This window comes from Hyla sarda, chromosome 3 (genome assembly GCF_029499605.1).
Source record: "Hyla sarda isolate aHylSar1 chromosome 3, aHylSar1.hap1, whole genome shotgun sequence".
NCBI lineage: Eukaryota > Metazoa > Chordata > Amphibia > Anura > Hylidae > Hyla > Hyla sarda.
This window is the reverse complement of record NC_079191.1, coordinates 433340871-433363251: the sequence shown is the minus strand read 5'-3', so window position 1 is coordinate 433363251 and position 22381 is coordinate 433340871. Positions and strand designations below refer to the sequence as shown.

The 22381-nt window shown below is 47.5% G+C and overlaps 1 protein-coding gene across 2 annotated transcripts in view; it reads right to left on the bottom strand.

Moving 5' to 3' along the window:
* Positions 1-22381, bottom strand: part of GALNT14 (polypeptide N-acetylgalactosaminyltransferase 14) — a 524060-nt gene that overhangs the window by 43424 nt on the left and 458255 nt on the right. For both annotated transcript variants that reach the window (XM_056568538.1, XM_056568539.1), the window contains one exon: positions 8972-9098. In XM_056568538.1, coding sequence (XP_056424513.1) covers positions 8972-9098 — 127 coding nt within the window. The remainder of the gene's footprint in view (positions 1-8971; positions 9099-22381) is intronic.

Below are 22381 nucleotides of genomic sequence, written 5' to 3'. Positions count from 1 at the left end.
TTGTTGTGGTTGATGAATGAACCGGTGTCATAGAAAAGTTATCAGTAGGTTTCTATATGTAATGTTCTAGATCAGAATTTCCCAAACAGTGTGCCTCTAGCTGTTGCAAAACTACAACCCTCAGCATGCCCGGACAGCCAAAAGCTTGCATTGATGTGCCATCCTGAATGAGCTGCACTACCTGAGCCACTTGTGTGGTTGTAGACTCTGTCTCATGCTACCACTAGAGTGAAAGCACCGCCAGCATTCAAAAGTGACCATAACATCAGCCAGGAAGCATAGGAACTGAGAAGTGGTCTGTGGTCACCACTTGCAGAACCACTCCTTTATTGGGATGTGTCTTGCTAACTGCCTATAATTTCCACTTTTTGTCTGCTCCATGTGCACAACATCATGTGAAATTGTGGACAGTGGGATTTCACAGAAGTGTCATTGACTTGGAGTTACATTGTGTTGTTTAAAGGGGTACTCCGCCCCTAGACATCTTATCCCCTATCCAAAGGATAGGTGATAAGATGTCAGATCGCCGCGGTCCCGCTGCTGGGGAGCCCTGGGATCCCCGCTGCAGCACCCCGCTATCATTACAGCACAGAGCGAGTTCGCTCTGTGCGTAATGACGGGCGATACAGGGGCCGGAGCAGCGTGACGTCATGGCTCCACCCCTCATGACATCACGGCCCGTCCCCTTAATGCAAGTCTATGGCAGGGGGCGTGACGACCGCCACACCCCCTCCCATAGACTTGTATTGACGGGGGCGGGCCGTGACGCCACGAGGGGCGGAGCCATGACGTAACGATGCTCCGGCCCCTGTATTGCCCGTCATAACGCGCAGAGCGATCTCGCTCTGCGCAGTAATGATAGTGGGGTGCCGCAGCGGCGATCCCCGGGGTCCCCACTACAGAGGAAATGGTTTTCTTTTTGGATTTCTCTTCGGTCACGAGCACAGTGCTCTCTGCTGACCTCTGCTGTCCATTTTAGGAACTGTCCAGAGCAGCATATGTTTGCTATGGGGATTTTCTCCCGCTCTGGACAGTTCCTAAAATGGACAGAGATGTCAGCAGTGAGCACTGTGGTCATGATGTCAGCAGAGGTCAGCAGAGAGCACTGTGGTTGTGACAGAAGATAAATCCAAAAAGAAAAGCATTTCCTCTGTAGTATACAGCTCCTAAAAAGTACTGGAAGGATTAATATTTTTTTAATAGAAGTAATTTACAAATCTGTTTAACTTTCTGGCACCAGTTGATTTAAAAAAAATAAAGTTTTCCACGGGAGTACCCCTTTAATATATTGTATGCACTTTATTACCATAACTTATTATGTACTTTGATGCAAAATTAAAACTTTTTGTTGCACTAATAATGGTTTGTAGTCACACAGGAGGGGCCATAGCATAGGAGGAGCACAGTACAACGTTAATGCACTTTGTGTTATAATAACATCACCAGCTTGTTGTGCGCTTGCGCGCTGTAGTCAGTACGGAGCACCGCCGCAGAAGGCGACAAGAGGGGCAGTGCGCATGCTCGGAATATTATCCTGCGTCTGCGCACTAGCTGCGTGATGCCGGAAGTGGGGCAGCTGTAGTTCCGGTGAGGCAGTGCGCACGCGCCGCGGAACATGGACGCTGGCTGTCTTCCCCTTCTTGACCATTTATCTAATCTTCACCCTCAGTCCAGCACTAGATTACTCATTTCTGATCAGCATTAGTGTTGAGCGTGAATATTCGAAATGTTAATTTTTACCGCAAGTATCAGCACTTTGCGATTTTGCGAATGACTAATATTCATTTTTTTAATGCAAAGTTATGTGAATATTTATGCGAATATCGGCACTTCCAGACTGGACAGTGATCCCTCCCTTCTTTTTGATGAAGGATATACTCGCGCATGCGCACTAGGCAAATTTCATTACAAACTTTTGCATGGAAAAAAAAGAGAACAAACATAGCGAATGTCACGATGCCGGCTGGCAGGTAGTGGATCCTCTGTGCCAGAGAGGGATTGGCGTGGACCGTGCTAGAGGATCGGTTCTAAGTCACTACTGGTTTTCACCAGAGCCCGCCGCAAAGCGGGATGGTCTTGCTGCGGCGGTAGTGACCAGGTCGTATCCCCTAGCAACGGCTCAACCTCTCTGGCTGCTGAAGATAGGCGCGGTACAAGGGAGTAGACAGAAGCAAGGTCGGACGTAGCAGAAGGTCGGGGCAGGCAGCAAGGATCGTAGTCAGGGGCAACGGCAGAAGGTCTGGAATCACAGGCAAGGAACACACAAGGAACGCTTTCTCTGGCACTAGGGCAACAAGATCCGGCGAGGGAGTGAAGGGGAAGTGAGGTGATATAGGGAAGTGCACAGGTGTAAACACTAATTGGAACCACTGCACCAATCAGCGGTGCAGTGGCCCTTTAAATCGCAAAGACCCGGCGCGCGCGCGCCCTAGGGAGCGGGGCCGCGCGCGCCGGGACAGAACTGACGGGGAGCGAGTAAGGTACGGGAGCCGGGGTGCGCATCGCGAGCGGGCGCTACCCGCATCGCGAATCGCATCCCGGCCGGAGGTGGTAACGCAGCGCCCCGGGTCCGTGGAACCGACCGGGGCGCTGCAGTGAGGGAAGTGTAGCGAGCGCTCCGGGGAGGAGCGGGGACCCGGAGCGCTCGGCGTAACAGTACCCCCCCCCTTGGGTCTCCCCCTCTTCTTTGGGCCTGAGAACCTGAGGATCAGACTTTTGTCCAGGATATTGTCCTCAGGTTCCCAGGACCTCTCTTCTGGACCACAACCCTCCCAATCCACTAAAAAAAAAGTTCTTCCCCTGACCTTTTTAGAGGCCAAAATCTCTTTGACAGAGAAGATGTCCGAGGAGCCGGAAACAGGAGTGGGAGGAACAGATTTAGGAGAAAAACGGTTGAGGATGAGAGGTTTAAGAAGAGAGACGTGAAAGGCATTAGGGATACGAAGAGAAGGAGGAAGAAGAAGTTTGTAAGAGACAGGATTAATTTGACACAAAACTTTAAAAGGACCAAGATAGCGTGGTCCCAACTTATAGCTCGGGACACGGAAACGGACATATTTAGCGGAGAGCCATACCTTGTCTCCAGGGGAAAAAATGGGAGGAGCTCTTCTTTTCTTATCTGCGAATCTCTTCATGCGAGAAGAAGCCTGTAAGAGAGAATTTTGGGTCTCTTTCCATATGGTGGAAAGATCACGAGAAATTTCATCCACAGCGGGCAGACCAGAGGGCAAGGGGGTAGGGAGGGGGGGAAGAGGGTGACGGCCGTACACCACGAAAAACGGAGATTTGGAGGAAGATTCAGAGATTCTGAAATTATACGAGAATTCGGCCCAAGGTAGAAGATCTGCCCAGTCATCCTGGCGGGAGGAAACAAAATGTCGTAAATAGTCACCCAAGATCTGGTTAATTCTCTCTACCTGTCCATTGGATTGAGGATGGTATGCAGAAGAAAAATTTAATTTAATCTTGAGTTGTTTACAGAGAGCCCTCCAGAATTTAGACACAAATTGGACGCCTCTATCCGAGACGATCTGTGTAGGCAACCCGTGAAGACGAAAAATGTGTACAAAAAATTGTTTAGCCAACTGAGGCGCTGAAGGAAGGCCAGGAAGAGGGATGAAATGTGCCATTTTGGAGAATCGATCAACGACCACCCAAATAACAGTGTTGCCATGGGATGGGGGTAAGTCAGTAATAAAATCCATACCAATCAGAGACCAAGGTTGTTCGGGGACAGGTAGAGGATGAAGAAAACCAGCGGGCTTCTGGCGAGGAGTCTTATCCCGGGCACAGATAGTGCAGGCTCGCACAAAGTCCACCACATCAGTCTCTAGAGTCGGCCACCAATAGAAGCGAGAGATGAGTTGCACAGATTTCTTGATGCCCGCATGACCTGCGAGATGGGAGGAGTGACCCCATTTGAGGATCCCAAGGCGTTGGCGTGGAGAAACAAAGGTCTTTCCTGGAGGAGTTTGCCTGATGGAGGCTGGAGAAGTGGAAATCAGGCAGTCAGGAGGAATGATGTGTTGAGGAGAGAGTTCAATTTCAGAGGTATCTGAGGAACGAGAGAGAGCATCGGCCCTAATGTTTTTATCAGCAGGCCGAAAGTGAATTTCAAAATTAAATCGGGCAAAGAACAGAGACCACCTGGCCTGACGAGGATTCAGCCGTTGGGCAGACTGGAGGTAGGAGAGGTTCTTGTGATCGGTGTAAATAATAACTGGAAATCTTGATCCCTCCAGCAGATGCCTCCATTCCTCAAGTGCTAATTTAATGGCTAGAAGCTCTCGATCCCCGATGGAGTAGTTCCTCTCCGCCGGAGAGAAGGTCCTGGAAAAAAAACCACAAGTAACAGCATGCCCGGAAGAGTTTTTTTGTAGAAGGACAGCTCCAGCTCCCACTGAGGAGGCATCAACCTCCAATAGGAAGGGTTTAGATGGGTCAGGTCTGGAGAGCACGGGAGCCGAAGAAAAGGCAGACTTGAGTCGTTTAAAGGCGTCTTCCGCTTGAGGAGGCCAGGACTTGGGATCGGCATTTTTTTTTGTTAAAGCCACAATAGGAGCCACAATGGTAGAAAAATGTGGAATAAATTGCCTGTAATAATTGGCGAACCCCAAAAAACGTTGGATGGCACGGAGTCCGGAGGGGCGTGGCCAATCTAAGACGGCAGAGAGTTTATCTGGGTCCATTTGTAGTCCCTGGCCAGAGACCAAGTATCCTAGAAAAGGAAGAGATTGGCATTCAAACAGACATTTCTCTATTTTGGCATAGAGTTGATTATCACGAAGTCTCTGAAGAACCATACGGACATGCTGGCGGTGTTCTTCTAGATTGGCAGAAAAAATCAGGATATCGTCCAGATATACAACAACACAGGAGTATAGTAGATCACGAAAAATTTCATTAACAAAGTCTTGGAAGACGGCAGGGGCGTTGCATAGACCAAAGGGCATGACCAGATACTCAAAGTGTCCATCTCTGGTGTTAAATGCCGTTTTCCATTCATCCCCCTCTCTGATGCGGATGAGATTATAAGCACCTCTTAAGTCCAGTTTGGTAAAAATATGGGCACCTTGGAGACGATCAAAGAGTTCAGAGATGAGGGGTAGGGGGTAGCGGTTCTTAACCGTGATTTTATTAAGACCGCGGTAGTCAATGCAAGGACGTAGAGAGCCATCTTTTTTGGACACAAAGAAAAATCCGGCTCCGGCAGGAGAGGAGGATTTACGGATAAAGCCCTTTTTTAAATTTTCTTGGACGTATTCAGACATGGCAAGAGTCTCTGGGACGGACAGAGGATAGATTCTGCCCCGGGGTGGAGTAGTGCCCGGGAGGAGGTCAATGGGACAATCATAAGGCCTGTGAGGAGGTAGAGTCTCAGCTTGTTTTTTGCAAAAAACGTCCGCAAAGTCCATATAGGCCTTAGGGAGACCGGTTACATGAGGAAGCACAGGGACACGGCAAGGTTTACTGGGAACCGGTTTTAAGCAGTCCTTGGAACAAGAGGGCCCCCAACTCTTGATCTCCCCAGTGGACCAATCCAGGATTGGGGAATGGAGTTGAAGCCAGGGAAGTCCAAGAAGGATTTCAGAAGTGCAATTGGGGAGGACCAACAGTTCAATCCTCTCGTGATGAGATCCGATGCACATTAGAAGGGGCTCCGTGCGAAAACGTATAGTACAGTCCAATCTTTCATTGTTTACACAATTGATGTAGAGGGGTCTGGCGAGACTGGTCACCGGGATGTTGAACTTGTTGACGAGAGAGGCTAAGATGAAATTTCCTGCAGATCCAGAGTCCAAGAAGGCCACAGCAGAGAAGGAGAAGGCAGAGGCAGACATCCGCACAGGCACAGTAAGACGTGGAGAAGCAGAGTAGACATCAAGGACTGTCTCACCTTTGTGCGGAGTCAGCGGACGTCTTTCCAGGCGGGGAGGACGGATAGGACAATCCTTCAGGAAGTGTTCGGTACTAGCACAGTACAGGCAGAGATTCTCCATGCGGCGTCGTGTCCTCTCTTGGGGTGTCAGGCGAGACCGGTCGACCTGCATAGCCTCCACGGCGGGAGGCACAGGAACAGATTGCAGGGGACCAGAGGAGAGAGGAGCCGGGGAGAAGAAACGCCTCGTGCGAACAGAGTCCATATCCTGGCGGAGCTCCTGACGCCGTTCGGAAAAACGCATGTCAATGCGAGTGGCAAGATGGATGAGTTCATGTAGGTTAGCAGGGATTTCTCGTGCGGCCAGAACATCTTTAATGTTGCTGGATAGGCCTTTTTTAAAGGTCGCGCAGAGTGCCTCATTATTCCAGGATAATTCTGAAGCAAGGGTACGGAACTGTACGGCATACTCGCCAACGGAAGAATTACCCTGGACCAGGTTCAACAGGGCAGTCTCAGCAGAAGAGGCTCGGGCAGGTTCCTCAAAGACACTTCGAATTTCCGAGAAGAGGGAGTGTACAGAGGCAGTGACGGGGTCATTGCGGTCCCAGAGCGGTGTGGCCCAAGCCAGGGCTTTTCCAGACAGCAGGCTGACTACGAAAGCCACCTTAGACCTTTCAGTGGGGAACTGGTCCGACATCATCTCCAAGTGTAATGAACATTGGGAAAGAAAGCCACGGCAAAACTTAGAGTCCCCATCAAATTTATCCGGCAAGGATAGTCGTATTCCAGAAGCGGCCACTCGCTGCGGAGGAGGTACAGGAGCTGGCGGAGGAGATGATTGCTGGAGCTGTGGTAGTAACTGTTGTAGCATAACAGTCAGTTGAGACAGCTGTTGGCCTTGTTGCGCAATCTGTTGTGACTGCTGGGCGACCACCGTGGTGAGGTCAGCGACAACTGGCAGAGGAACTTCAGCGGGATCCATGGCCGGATCTACTGTCACGATGCCGGCTGGCAGGTAGTGGATCCTCTGTGCCAGAGAGGGATTGGCGTGGACCGTGCTAGAGGATCGGTTCTAAGTCACTACTGGTTTTCACCAGAGCCCGCCGCAAAGCGGGATGGTCTTGCTGCGGCGGTAGTGACCAGGTCGTATCCCCTAGCAACGGCTCAACCTCTCTGGCTGCTGAAGATAGGCGCGGTACAAGGGAGTAGACAGAAGCAAGGTCGGACGTAGCAGAAGGTCGGGGCAGGCAGCAAGGATCGTAGTCAGGGGCAACGGCAGAAGGTCTGGAATCACAGGCAAGGAACACACAAGGAACGCTTTCTCTGGCACTAGGGCAACAAGATCCGGCGAGGGAGTGAAGGGGAAGTGAGGTGATATAGGGAAGTGCACAGGTGTAAACACTAATTGGAACCACTGCACCAATCAGCGGTGCAGTGGCCCTTTAAATCGCAAAGACCCGGCGCGCGCGCGCCCTAGGGAGCGGGGCCGCGCGCGCCGGGACAGAACTGACGGGGAGCGAGTAAGGTACGGGAGCCGGGGTGCGCATCGCGAGCGGGCGCTACCCGCATCGCGAATCGCATCCCGGCCGGAGGTGGTAACGCAGCGCCCCGGGTCCGTGGAACCGACCGGGGCGCTGCAGTGAGGGAAGTGTAGCGAGCGCTCCGGGGAGGAGCGGGGACCCGGAGCGCTCGGCGTAACAGCGAATATGCGAATTTAGCGAACATAGGACGAATATTCATCCATATATTCATGAAATATCGCAAATTCGAATATGGCCCCTGCCGCTCATCACTAAGTGTTATCATCCTGTACCCCAAGTGTTATCCTGTACCCCAAGTGTTATCATCCTGTACCCCAAGTGTTATCATCCTGTACCCCAAGTGTTATCATCCTGTACCCCAAGTGTTATCATCCTGTACCCCAAGTGTCATTATCCTGTACCCCAAGTGTCATCATCCTGTACCCCAAGTGTTATCATCCTGTACCCCAAGTGTTATCATCCTGTACCCCAAGTGTCGTCATCCTGTACCCCAAGTGTCGTCATCCTGTACCCCAAGTGTTATTATCCTGTACCCCAAGTGTTATTATCCTGTACCCCAAATGTTATCATCCTGTACCCCAAGTGTTATCATCCTGTACCCCAAGTGTTATCATCCTGGACCCCAAGTGTTATTATCCTGTACCACAAGTGTTATTATCCTGTACCCCAAGTGTTATCATCCTGTACCCCAAGTGTCATCATCCTGTACCCCAAGTGTTATCATGTACCCCAAGTGTTATCATCCTGTGCCCCAAGTGTTATCATCCTGGACCCCAAGTGTCATCATCCTGGACCCCAAGTGTCATCATCCCGTACCCCAAGTGTCATCATCCCGTACCCCAAGTGTCATCATCCCGTACCCCAAGTGTCATCATCCCGTACCCCAAGTGTCATCATCCTGTACCCCAAGTGTCATCATCCTGTACCCCAAGTGTCATCATCCTGTACCCCAAGTGTCATCATCCTGTACCCCAAGTGTCATCATCCTGTACCCCAAGTGTTATCATCCTGTACCCCAAGTGTTATCATCCTGTACCCCAAGTGTTATCATCCTGTACCCCAAGTGTTATCATCCTGTACCCCAAGTGTCATCATCCTGTACCCCAAGTGTCATCATCCTGTACCCCAAGTGTGATTATCCTGTACCCCAATCTGGACTGATCACTATGTGACAACATCAGATTCTTGGTTCATACGAATGGAAATGCTTTGTAAGAGGTAATAAAATACGGTGGAGGGGCCTTTAAATCCCCCGACACCATTTACATGCCGCAGCAGATATGATGTGATCCGACATATTTAACCCTTGTCAAACAGGCTTGTGAAGTTATTGATTCCCATCTTGTAGCCCCGTCATCTTCCCGGGTGAGACAGCGGAGATCACCTCCTGGATGTTGCTATTTCTTAATTAACAATGTCACAGCGTGTAAGAAATCAATGTCTGACTGGATGGCGCATGGAGATACGGAGAACGTGTGCGAAAGCGAATAATCCGCAGCCGCCTCCCGGGCAGCTCCTCTATTAACCGCAGAGAAAACTCTCTACCTACTTTATATAAGTGTTGGCGTTCCCCTCCGGGAAGACGTACGGATGCTTCTTCCGAAACACGTGTCCCACTCGGCTGCAGGGTATAATTTCCAGGCTCCCTCCGCACATCCAGACGCGGAACGAGATTTCTGAAAAACATTAAAAATCAGATCCCTGTTTACTGAGGATTAGAAGGTTTGGGAAGAGGAAAAAAATAAATAAAAATCATCAAAACCCATTGTACAGGATCCCTTCCTGACCGCAGTAATACCAAATCTGATACAGTGGGGCAAAAAAGTATTTAGTCAGCCACCAATTGGGCAAGTTCTCCAACTTAAAGGGGTACTCCAGCCCTAAGACATCTTATCCTCTATCTAAAGGATAGGGGATAAGATGTCTGACCGCGGGGGTCCCTACAATCTTGCATTCGGCACCCACCTCTTTGAGCTGCACGCCGCGCTGCCAGCTCACAAACTGCTGGGTGCCGACCACGGGGCCGGAGTATCGTAACGTCACGACTCCGCCCCCGTATGATGTCACACCCCGCCCCCGCTATGCAAGTCTATGGGAGGGGGCGTCACGCCCCCTCCCATAGACTTTCATAGGGGGGCGGGGGCCGTCACGTCCTCTCCCATAGACTTGCATAGCGGGGCGGGGCCAGTCACGCCCCCTCCCATAAACTTGCATAGGGGCGTGACGTCACACGGGGGCGGAGTCGTGACATCACTATACTCCGGCCCTGTGGTCGGCACCCGGCAGTTTGTGAGCTGGCAGCGCGGCGTGCAGCTCAAAGAGGTGGGTGCCGAATGCAAGATTGCGGGGGGTCCCCAGCGGCAGGACCCCCGCAGTCAGACATCTTATCCCCTATCCTTTGGATAGGGGATAAGATGCCTTGGGGCTGGAGTACCCCTTTAAGAAGATGAGAGAGGCCTGTAATTTTCGTCATAGGTTATAACCTCAACTATGAGACATAATGAGAAAAAAATCCATAAAATCACATTGTCTGATATTTAAAGAATTTATTTGCAAATTATGGTGGAAAATAAGTATTTGATCACCAACAAACAAACAAGATTTCTGGCCTTCACAGACCTGTAACTTCTCTTTTAAAGGGGTACTCCACTGGAAAACATTTTTTTTAATCAACTGGTGCCAGAAAGTTAAACAAATTTGTAAATTACTTCTATTAAAAAAATCTTAATCCTTCCAATACTTGACATAAATTGCACACCAATAAGGTCCTGTACACAACCGATTTAATAAACCTCTAAGCCAATTATCAATGTAACTAATAATCACCAACTGACCAACACCAGTGAATAGAGGTGGCTTAAAACATCACTTTTAATATATACTCAATAAAAGTAGAAAGTACAATCAGTGCCGTTCCGTGCATGTACTCGATAATCTTTGATCCAAATTATAACTGCTAAAAGCAAATATAATTATATCCAAGCTAGGAGTGCTATACTGTAATACAAGCACATCCAACCATGAACAAAGTGTGCTACATCAAGGCACAATCTAGCTGATGTGACAAATCACTTGGGGTCACCCAGCAAATAGTTACTCCTTCAGTCATCCAATGATGGCGACTGAGTCTCCCAACGCGTTTCTATCGCCTGTTACGGCGGTGTCATCAGGTGAGGTATTGACATAGGAGTCAATCAAAAGTAGACCGTCAGGGTATGTACCAACTGAACGGACTAAGTCAAGGGGCTGCAGCATGTAACCATACACAACATGCGGCAGGCTCTTAGCTATGGTACTTAGATATATAAAACATCAAAATAAGATTTTTTTTTTTAAAACAACCATATGATTATGTTACTTGAAGTCCAGCACCAACAGAGGCCTTTCCTGTAAAAGAAAAGAACATATATGTAGACAAGTGGCCATATGAAGCTGATCTTGTTTATAAGTCAGCATTGCATTGCTTACTCACTTAACCACCTCCGATTGGCTGCCCTGCAAAACAAGAGAAACACAACCCCATTCAGTATTCCCTGCGTTGAATCCACCTGTAGGGAAGGAATACTCCATATGGAGTGTACTCACTATTGCATGACTTCAAGAAGAATTACCGGTGGCCCGCACTCCCGCAGTGGCAAAGAGGCCGGCTGACATCCAGCCCAGCGCGCTGCCGGGGAAGCCGGCGTCTGACGTTATATCCTGTGCGACCTTTACCTCACGTCCGGCGCATCCGCCCCGCTTCCCAGGGCGACGCGTCCTAGGGCGGTGCTAAGTTATCTGCACTCGCCGAACGTGTTAACCATTTGTGGTCCATACAGGACGTTCACTCTCTTTATAACAGGTCAGTAAACTAACTTTGCTGGTATCTCTTAACATAGAACAATGCAATTATCCCGGTTGTCGCTAAGGTCTGCCTATATATGAATGGGCGTGTAATAATAAGTAGGTGACAAGATTACTACAATTCCCAGAGAGTTTGGAAAAAAGGTTGGGGGGGCTGCACCTATTCCCCTAAAAGGGGAGGGGCAACTGGTTAAGGTGGCGTGTGGGGCAATCCTATTCTTCATATAGAGAATTAGGGTAGTCAACTGGGTGGAATATATTGAGTGTACCCTAGTAATTATATATGTGTGAACGGGGAGAATACATGGCCCTTTGTGTAGTTGCCACCCTAGTTGGCCCTCTCGTCATAGCCCTATGCCTAGGCGGCTTCATCCCTAATGGATGGCCCCGCTCAGGAACCTCCTATATGCCCTAGCATTCCTAACCGCCTATTGGAGGTCTACCTGTAAGACCCACTAGGGTCTCCCCTATCTACCTAGGTCCTCCAATTTCCACCCAGTAAATCCCTACAGAAAACAAGAAAAATTAATCTGTTCATTCAAGCCATGGGGGGCATAGGTTTTTAACTTATGGATCCATTTGCACTCCCTTTGGGGTAGCAAACGGTCCAGATCACCTCCTCTAGGAGAGCTATGTACATGCTCAATGCCCCTAAATCTAACACTGTACATGTCATTGCCATGATAGTCCCGCATATGTTTGGCTAGGGGCGTATCTCTATTGTTACGAATATCGCCAATGTATTCAAGAACACGTCTACGCAGCTCTCGTAGTGTTTTGCCTACATAATAAGTAGGACACGGGCATTGCGCCAAATAAATCACAGCTCTTGAGCTACAGTTGATAAATTGCTTAATTCCTTCCAGTACTTATTAGCTGCTGTTATGATCTACTGGAAGTTCTTTTCTTTTTAAATTTCCTTTCTGTCTGACCACAGTGCTCTCTGCTGACACCTCTGTCCATTTCAGGAACTGTCCAGAGTAGGAGCAAATCCCCATAGAAAACCTCTTCTGCCTTGGACAGTTCCTAAAATGGACAAAATAGAAATTCAAAAAGAAAAGAACTTCCTGTGGATCATAGCAGCAGCTGATAAATACTGGAAGGATTAAGATTTTTTAATAGAAGAAATTTACAGATGTGTTTAACTTTCTGGCACCAGTTGATTAAAAAAATGTTTTCTAGTGGAGTACCCCTTTAAGAGTCTCCTCTGTCCCCCACTCATTACCTGTATTAATGGCTCCTGTTTGAACTTGTTATCAGTATAAAAGACACCTGTCCACAACCTCAAACAGTCACACTCAAAACTCCACTATGGCCAATACCAAAGAGCTGTCGAAAGACACCAGAAACAAAAGTGTAGACCTGCACCAGGCTGGGAAGACTGAATCTACAATAGGCAAGCAGCTTGGTGTGAAGAAATCAACTTTGGGAGCAATTATTAGAAAATGGAAGACATACAAGACCACTGATAATCTCCCTCAATCTGGAGCTCCACGCAAGATCTCACCCCGTGGTGTCAAAATGATCACAAGAACGGTGAGCAAAAATCCCAGAACCCCACGGGGGGGACCTAGTGAATAACCTGCAGAGAGCTGGGACCAAAGTAACAAAGGCTACCATCAGTAACACACTACGCCACCAGGGACTCAAATCATGCAGTGCCAGACGTGTCCCCCTGCTTAAGCCAGTACATGTCCGGGCCTGTCTGAAGTTTGCAAGAGAGCATTTGGATGAACCAGAAGAGGATTGTGAGAATGTCATATAGTCAGATGAAAGTAGAACTTTTTGGTAAAAACTCAACTCGTCTTGTTTGGAGCAGAAAGAATGTTGAGTTGCATCCAAAGAACACCATACCTATTGTGAAGCATGGGGGTGGAAACATCATGTTTTGGGGCTGTTTTTCTGCAAAGGGACCAGGATGACTGATCCATCTAAAGGAAAGAATGAATGGGGCCATGTATCGTGAGATTTTGAGTGAAAACCTCCTTCCATCAGCAAGGGCATTGAAGATGAAACGTGGCTGGGTCTTTCAGCATGACAATGATCCCATGGATTTTTTTCTCATTCTGTCTCTCATAGTTGAGGTTATAACCTATGATGGAAATTACAGCCTCTCATCTTTATAAGGGGGAGAACGTGCACAATTGGTGCTGACTAAATACTTTTTCGCCCCACTGTATATAGCAGTACTATGCAGTGCCCAAATTATACTGGCACATGCTATCTAGAGAGCAGTACTATACAGTGCCCAAATTATACTGGCACATTCTATCTAGAGAGCAGTACTAGACAGGGCCAAATAATACTGGCACATGCTATCTAGAGAGCGGTACTATACAGTGCCCAAATTATACTGGCACATGCTATCTAGAGAGCGGTACTATACAGGGCCCAAATTATACTGGCACATGCTATCTAGAGAGCAGTACTAGACAGGGCCCAAATTATACTGGCACATGCTATCTAGACAGCAGTACTAGACAGGGCCCAAATAATACTGGCACATGCTATCTAGAGAGCAGTACTAGACAGGGCCCAAATAATGCTATTGTCCATATAGCAGCACTATATATAAAAGCTCAGCACAATAACACAGCCTTATAGTGAGCGAACACACAGTCCTCGTTGTTCTCTGCTCCGTCTCCTCTGTGACGTCACAGTCACATGTGCAGTATATGGGAGAAGTATTCGGTATTATCTGCGCCTCTTCTTTCAGTAACTAAGTTTTAGTTCAGAGCCACATTCATTTACCTATAAACCAGTGTTTCCCAACCAGGGTACCTGCAGCTGTTTCAAAACTACAACTCCCAGCATGCCCGGACAGCCTTTGGCTGTCCGGGCATGCTGGGAGTTGTAGTTTTGCAACAGCTGGAGGCACCCTGGTTGGGAAACACTGCTATAAACACTATGGATGAATGGGTGACCTATGTTAGGTATAGCCTGGTGAATTATTGCCATTTTTGGTCTAAATTGGGAGAAAAATTATTGTTTTTAAATCAACTGGTGCTAGAAAGTTAAACAGATTTGTAAATTACTTCTATATAAAAAAAAAATGTATCCTTCCAGTACTTATCAGCTGCTGTATACTATAGAGGAAGTTGTTTAGTTCTTTCCAGTCTGACCACAGTGCTCTCTGCTGCCACCTCTGTCCATGTCAGGAACTGTCCAGAGTACGAGAGGTTTACTATGGGGGATTTCTCACACTTTGTTTACCCTGACACGGACAGAGGTGAAAATTCATGTAAAAAAAAGTTTAAAAAACACACCAAAAACACAGTGAACCTCTCTGGGGAGGTGTATAACTACTATATATCCTGATCCCATAGAGATAGCAGCAGTATACAGATAGAGCTGGAGGGGAGGTGTATAACTACTATATATCCTGATCGCATAGAGATAGCAGCAGTATACAGATAGAGCTGGAGGGGAGGTGTATAACTACTATATTTCCTGATCCCATAGAGATAGCAGCAGCGTTATACAGATAGAGCTGAGGGGAGGTGTATAACTACTATATATCCTGATCCCATAGAGATAACAGCAGCAGTATACAGATAGGGCTGGAGAGGAGGTGTATAACTACTATATATCCAGATCCTATAGATATAGCAGCAGTATACAGATAGAGCTGGAGGGAATGTGTATAACTACTATAAATATCCTGATCCTATAGAGATAGCAGCAGTATACAGATAGGGCTGGCGAGGAGGTGTATAACTACTATATATCCTGATCCTATAGCGATAGCAGCAGTATACAGATAGAGCGGGAGGGGAGGTGTATAACTAATATATATCACTATATATCCTGATCCCATAGAGATAGCAGCAGTATACAGATATTGCTGGAGGGGAGGTGTATAACTACTATATATCCTGATCCCATAGAGATAGCAGCAGTATACAGATAGAGCTGGAGGGGAGGTGTATAACTACTACATATCCTGATCCCATAGAGATAGCAGCAGCAGTATACAGATAGATCTGGAGGAGAGGTATACAACTACTCTATATTCTGATCCCATAGAGATAGCAGCAGCAGTATACAGATAGAGCTGGAGGGGAGGTATATCATTCTATATATCCTGATCCCATAGAGATAGCAGCAGTATACAGATAGAGCTGGGAGATGTATAACTACTATATATCCTGATTCCATAAAGAAAGCATCAGTATACAGATAGGGATGGAGAGGAGGTGTATAACTACTATACATCCAGATCCTATAGATATAGCAGCAGTATACAGATAGAGCTGGAGGGAAGGTGTATAACTACTATATATCCTGATCCTATAGAGATAGCAGCAGTATACAGATAGGGCTGGCAAGGAGGTGTATAACTACTATATATCCTGATCCTATAGTGATAGCAGCAGTATACAGATAGAGCTGGAGGGGAGGTGTATAACTACTATATATCACTATATATCCTGATCCCATAGAGATAGCAGCAGTATACAGATAGAGCTGGAGGAGAGGTGTATAACTACTATATATCCTGATCCCATAGAGATAGCAGCAGTATACAGATAGAGCTGGAGGAGAGGTGTATAACTACTATATATCCTGATCCCACAGAGATAGCAGCAGTATACAGATAGAGCTGGAGGGGAGGTGTATAACTACTATATATTCTGATACTATAGAGATAGCAGCAGTATACAGATAGAGCGGGAGGGGAGGTGTATAACTAATATATATCACTATATATCCTGATCCCATAGACATAGCGGCAGTATACAGATAGAGCTTGTCGCAGCCTTATCCTTCTGTTTATCTAATGAAGTTTCTAAAAGATGTCGTCTCCTAAGAAAGCACCGCGGCTCGGAATACTGCACAGAAAAAAACAACAACAAGTAACTTGCAGAAGAAACTTTCCTATTTGGATGTGATAATAAGTGATAGATCGGAGGAGGAGGAGGAGGAGGAGGAGGAGGAGGAGGCGCTCGCTGCAATTCTGTAAAGAAAAATTAAAAACAAAGGTGGCAAAAATCTGCAGCATCTTCCAGAGGCTCGAAACTGGCTGAGGATATTGACTGTGAGGATGCGGAGCCCCAGATAACATAAGGCTCCCGCATCCCAGGGGAGGACACTTCCACTTCATGAGTCAATAAATTCTCCCGGAAAAAAAATACAGAAGAGAAAAAGTGATGAGAACGGCGGAGATTTCATATATTCTGCCCGGGATAAACCAATTTGTCACTCTCAATATGTCTGCCAGCTGTGACAGGAGAGCGAACCATTTTCATTAGTCAGCGACCGAGCATCATGGAAGGAAGATGTAGAAAGATCTGTTTACAGGTTCTTCATAAAGAAACAATCCGCTCTGTCACCCTTCTGAAACCGTGTCCCCTCGTCGCTCGTGTCGGGGGGCCCCACAAGTATACAGTGGTCCCTCAACATACGATGGGAAACCGTTCCAAATGGACCATGAAACCATCGTATGTTGAGGGATCCGTACAATGTAAAGTATAGGACAGTGGTCTACAACCGGCGTGCCTCCAGATGTTGCAAAACTACAACACCCAGCATGCCCGGACAGCCGTTGGCTGTCCGGGCATGCTGGGTGTTGTAGTTTTGCAACATCTGGAGGTCCGCAGGTTGTAGACCACTGTTAGAGAAAGTTATACTCACCTGTCCCCGCCGCTCCGGACCGTCACCGCTGCCCGGGATGTCGCCGTCCATCGCTGTCGCTGCGCCCCCGAGGTTTGTACCATCCGCTCTGTCACCCTTCTGAAACAGTGTCCCCTCGTCGCTCGTGTCGGAGGGCCCCACAAGAATACAGTGGTCCCTCAACATACGATGGTAATCCGTTCCAAATGGACCATCGTTTGTTGAAACAATCGCATGTTGAGGGATCCGTACAATGTAAAGTATAGGACAGTAGTCTACAACCGGCGTGCCTCCAGATGTTGCAAAACTACAACACCCAGCATGCCCGGACAGCCGCTGGCTGTCCGGGCATGCTGTTTGTTGTAGTTTTGCAACATCTGGAGGTCCGCAGGTTGTAGACCACTGTTAGAGAAAGTTGTACTCACCTGTCCCCGCCGTCCGGACCGTCACCGCTGCCCTGGATGTCGCCGTCCATGGCTGTCGCCGCGTCCCCGAGTTGTCCTCGCTCTCGGTCGCCGCCATCACGTCGCTACACACACCGCTCCTATTGGATGACGGGACGGCGTGCACAGCGACGTGATGCCGACGATGGAGAGCGCTGACGATGCAGGGGATCCCGAAGAGGACGCGCCGGAGCCCTGAGGACAGGTAAGTGATCGTCAGCGGACCACACGGGGCACCGTAAACGGCTATCCGGGGGCAGCTGAAGCAGTCTGCGCTGCCGGATAGCCGTTTATGCGATGGCCCCGACATACAAAAGCATCGTATGGTGATGCTGCCTCTGAGGGACCATCGTATGTTGAAATGATCGTATGTCGGGGCCATCGTAGGTCGGGGGGGGGTCACTGTAATCAATATTCCTACAGCACCATCTGTTTGTTTCAAGCACAGCTGGATCCATGTGTTCCTTTGCTGTACCTGAGTCATGTGATCACCAGTGTAACCCACAGAAAATCACAGCGCTTAACGGGGTACTCCAGTGGAAAACAATTTATTTTTTAAATCAACTCGTGGCAGAAAGTTAAACAGATTTGTAAATTACTTCTATTAAAAAAATCTTAATCCTTCCAGTACTTAGCTGCTGTATGCTCCACAGGAAATTGTGTAGTTCTTTCCAGTCTGATCACAGTGCTCTCTGCTTACACCTCTGTCTGTGTCAGGAACTGTCCAGAGCAGGAGAGGTTTGCAATGGGGATTTGCTCCTGCTCTGGACAGTTCCTGACATAGACAGAGGTGTCAGCAGAGAGCACCGTGGTCAGACTGGTAAGAACTACACAACTTCCTCTGGAGCATACAGCAGCTGATAAGTACCGTTCAGGGGCAGGGGAAGTGTCCTGATATGTTGGAGAGATGGGAGATCACAGAATGAGAAAAAGCTGAGGGCCCCCCCAGAAGGATAGAGTAGTTCGGGAGAGGAATGTGTTGATTTTGTAGGGGCAGTGACCTGTCTAGTTATGGGATGATGTCCGTGAGGACGGGACTGTATGTGAGAGTGATCATGTGAAGAGGGAAATGGAGACAAGTGAATGGCCACCACAAAGAAGAGGCAGAAGGAACAGTACCGAATAATAGAATAACAAAGTGATGCATTTTGTAACAGCACACCAGGTGGCCACACTGAGTATTGCAGGTGGGATCAATGGAATCAAACGAAAATATTAGCATAAGAATTCTCATATGGGAGATGCAAAGTGACAACCCGAAATGTTGAGAGTACATTTGCATGTATGACCAATTAGAAATACATCTACGTCTACACAGAGCTGACTCCTAATGCCTTTGGTAAATAAATGCGCTCCCGGTCGGGTTGTATTAGCATTTTTATAGCCGAGCTGTGAGGTCTGTGTATTTATGGAGAATTAACTTGGGCCTTTTTCTTTTTTTTTTTCTTTTTGCCATTCTTACAATTATTAATGCATTTCTCGGATGAAACTGATGGGGGGGGGGGGGGGGGATAAAGCGTCATCTATCAGGGTTCGCACAATGATGGTACCAGCTGGAGCGCCACCGTCTTCCAGCAGATTGTGTTGTATAATAGGAAGTGTCAGCGTCTACACTCCGGGCTTATTCGGGCTCAGTCATGCGGGTCCTCTCCTCCTGACACCAGACACGGTTCTCTTCCTAAGTAATTCCATTTGTATTTGTGCTCCTGTCACATTTTCTCAGACAGATACAGACAGGTATTGAGTTTTCCTTCGGCTCCATCTCATTAAATCTGAAGCCTTGGGAAAACGCGATACACAAATAGGCCACTTAATATGGCAGGCGGCGGCCATTTTTAAGAGGAAACTCACTTTTTTTTTTTTTTTTTTTTTAAAGATGAACTCCATCAAAGTCATGTCCTATTAAATGGGCTGGAGACCCGCCATGTCCTTTAACTAACAATGGGGGGAGATTTATCAAAACCAGTCCAGAGGAAAAGTTGCTAAGTTGCCCATAGCAACCAATCAGATCGCTGCTTTCATTTTACAGAGGCCTTTTAAAAAATGAAAGAAGCGATCTGATTGGTTGCTATGGGCAACTCAGCAGCTTTTCCTCTGGACAGGTTTTGGTAAATCCCCCCTAATGGGTCACTGAAGAATTGCCTGGGACAGCCAAAAGAAATCCATTGATACATAACTTATCCCCTATCCGCAGAATAAGAGATATGTGTCTGATCGTGGGGGGGGGGGGGTCCACCCACTGGGACCCACCCATGATTTCCCGCATGGGGCCCCGGCTCGGTCCCGACTCAGCTTCCAGAATTGACGTTTCACACCCAGCACTGACTGGTCGAAACGCGCCCCCTCCATTCATTTCTATGGGAGAGGCAGAGACACGCTGTGTCTCTGCCTCTCCCATAGAAATGAATGGAGGGGGCGCGTTTCAACGACGTCAGTGTTGGATGCGACAGTCAAAATAGTGATGCAGAGATGGGACCGAGCAGGGGCCCCGTGCGGAGATTGCGCCGGGGGGTCCCAGTGGTCGGGCCCCCCCTGCGTTTAGACACTTATGCCCTATCCTGTGGAGAGTGGATAAGTTGTCTATCAGTGGATTTCTTTTTTTAATGACACATCTCATTTCGCCCTTAAAGGGGTACCCCTGTGAAAAACAATTTTTTTTTAAAATCAACTGATGCCAGAAAGTTAAACAGATTTGTAAATTACTACTATTAAAAAATCTTAATCCTTCCAGTACTTAGCTGCTGTATGCTCCACAGGAAGTTGTGTTGCTCCTTTCTGTCTGACCACAGTGTCAGGAACTGTCCAGAGCAGGAGAGGTTTGCTATGGGGATTTGTTCCTGCTCTGGACAGTTCCTGACACGGACAGAGGTGTCAGCAGAGAGCACTGTGGTCAGACAGAAAAGAACTACACAACTTCCTCTGGAGCATACAGCAGCTGAGAAGTACTGGAAGGATTAAGATTTTTTAATGGAAGTAATTTATAAATCTGTTTAACTTTCTGGCACCAGTTGCAGTTGGTTAAAAAAAATATATGTATTCCACCAGAGTACCCCTTTAATGACCGAGCCCATTTTGGTCTTAAAGGGGTACTCCAGGAAAGTAAAGAAAAAAAATGCCACAAAGCCTCCACAATACCTTGTCTGGGTCCCCTGTGTGTTCTTCTTGCGATTCCACCCCCTCCAGTGGCCTCTGATGTCCTCCAGGACTTTTTGAATATTCTTTCCCCCTTGCTTTTGTCTACAACTACAACTCCTGGCCATCGGCGCGGCTGAGCTCCTATTCCTATTGGCCTGAGGCTCTTCTCTGCTAGACTGTGTCACACAGGGGAGTTCAGGGGAGGGGGGCTGGAGCTTTCAGCCAGACACTGTAAAGCAAGTCCAGACATAGGTCACATGGGCTTGTCTCGAAAGGTGGGGGCTAGTCTCAATGAGGACTTTGCTTCAAGACAAAGTGGATCAGAGAAGGATGTATTTCTCTCACTCCCTGCAAGTAAGTGACGGCTGAAACGGGGAAACTGCTCTTTTTTTTATTTTTTTTTTACATTTTTAAGCCTAGTGGCCAGAATGGAAACTTCAAGATTTCAGGATTATTTTATAATATAGATCAGTGTTTCCCAACCAGTGCGCCTCCAGCTGTTGGAAAACTACAACTCTCAACATGCCCGGACAGCCAATGGTAAAGGGTTAACAGAACACAACAACAACATTATAAAAGAAAGGAATGATGGCTGAGCACAGGACGTGCAGTAAAATCAAGTATCAGGCATGGTAAAGGAAGTCATGTTGTGTCCTGTTAACCCTTTGGAGGACCCTGGTTCTTAACAGGTCTCCCATTCCCAAATTGTCCAGATAAGCACTTCCAGCAGTGTCTAGGTAATACGTTCCTTCATACTGCCCAGATAAGTGCTTCCAGCAGTGCCCAGAGAAGTAATCCCAGCAGACTGCTCAGATAGGCAGTGTCGGCAAAGTGCCCCGATAAGTAACTATATAAACAGAGAGTTCAGGCAAAGTGCCCAGATAAGCAGTTCCAGAAAAGTGCCAATATAAGCAGTTCCTACAGACCGCCCAGATAAGTAATCCCTGCACAATGCCCAGATATCCAGTTCTAGCTAATTGCCCAGATATGCAGTTCCAGCAGTGTCCAGATAAGCTGTCCCAGCAGACTTCTCAGATAAGTAGCGTCAGCAAAGTGCATGGATTAGTAACTATATAAACAGATAGTTCAGGCAAATAAGCAATTCCTGAAAAGTGCCAATATAAGCAGTTTCAGCACAGTGTCCGGATAAGCAGTTTCTACAAATTGTCCAGATAAGCAGTTTCTACAAATTGTCCAGATAAGCAGTTTCTACAAATTGTCCAGATAAGCAGTTTCTACAAATTGTCCAGATAAGCAGTTTCTACAAATTGTCCAGATAAGCAGTTTCTACAAATTGTCCAGATAAGCAGTTTCTACAAATTGTCCAGATAAGCAGTTTCTACAAATTGTCCAGATAAGCAGTTTCTACAAATTGTCCAGATAAGCAGTTTCTATAAATTGTCCAGATAAGCAGTTCTTTCAGATGAGCAGTTCTAGCAGGACCTCCCAATACTACAGTTTTTTCCTGTAGACTCTGTTTCTCTTATAAGAGTTATGGCTGAAACACTCTGTGCTGATGAGGATCCCGCCCTTAATTATCTAACCTTCTGCCCATACGACCTTCCTGTCTCCACTGTCCAGGTCACTGACCCGCACACCATCCAGATACTCCTCTCATCCTGCATTGATGCACCTTACAGTCATTCCTTGTCATGTGATTATCGCCAGCAGGGGGCGCTACATATTCCCACTCCTGATTGTATAATGTACGATGCAGAAGCGGTTACTATAATTTCTTTATACTTGCAGCTTAATCCACGTCTCCATCATTTTCTATAGCGGTGGGATTAGCACCCTGGGCCCCTGAGGCCCCCGGGGAGGATATTGATGAATATAAATCCAAAATAAGATGTTGTTTGAATAGATTTTTTCCCTTTTCATCCCATCTGCGGCGCAGATTTATGCATTTTCTGTTCTTGCGAAAA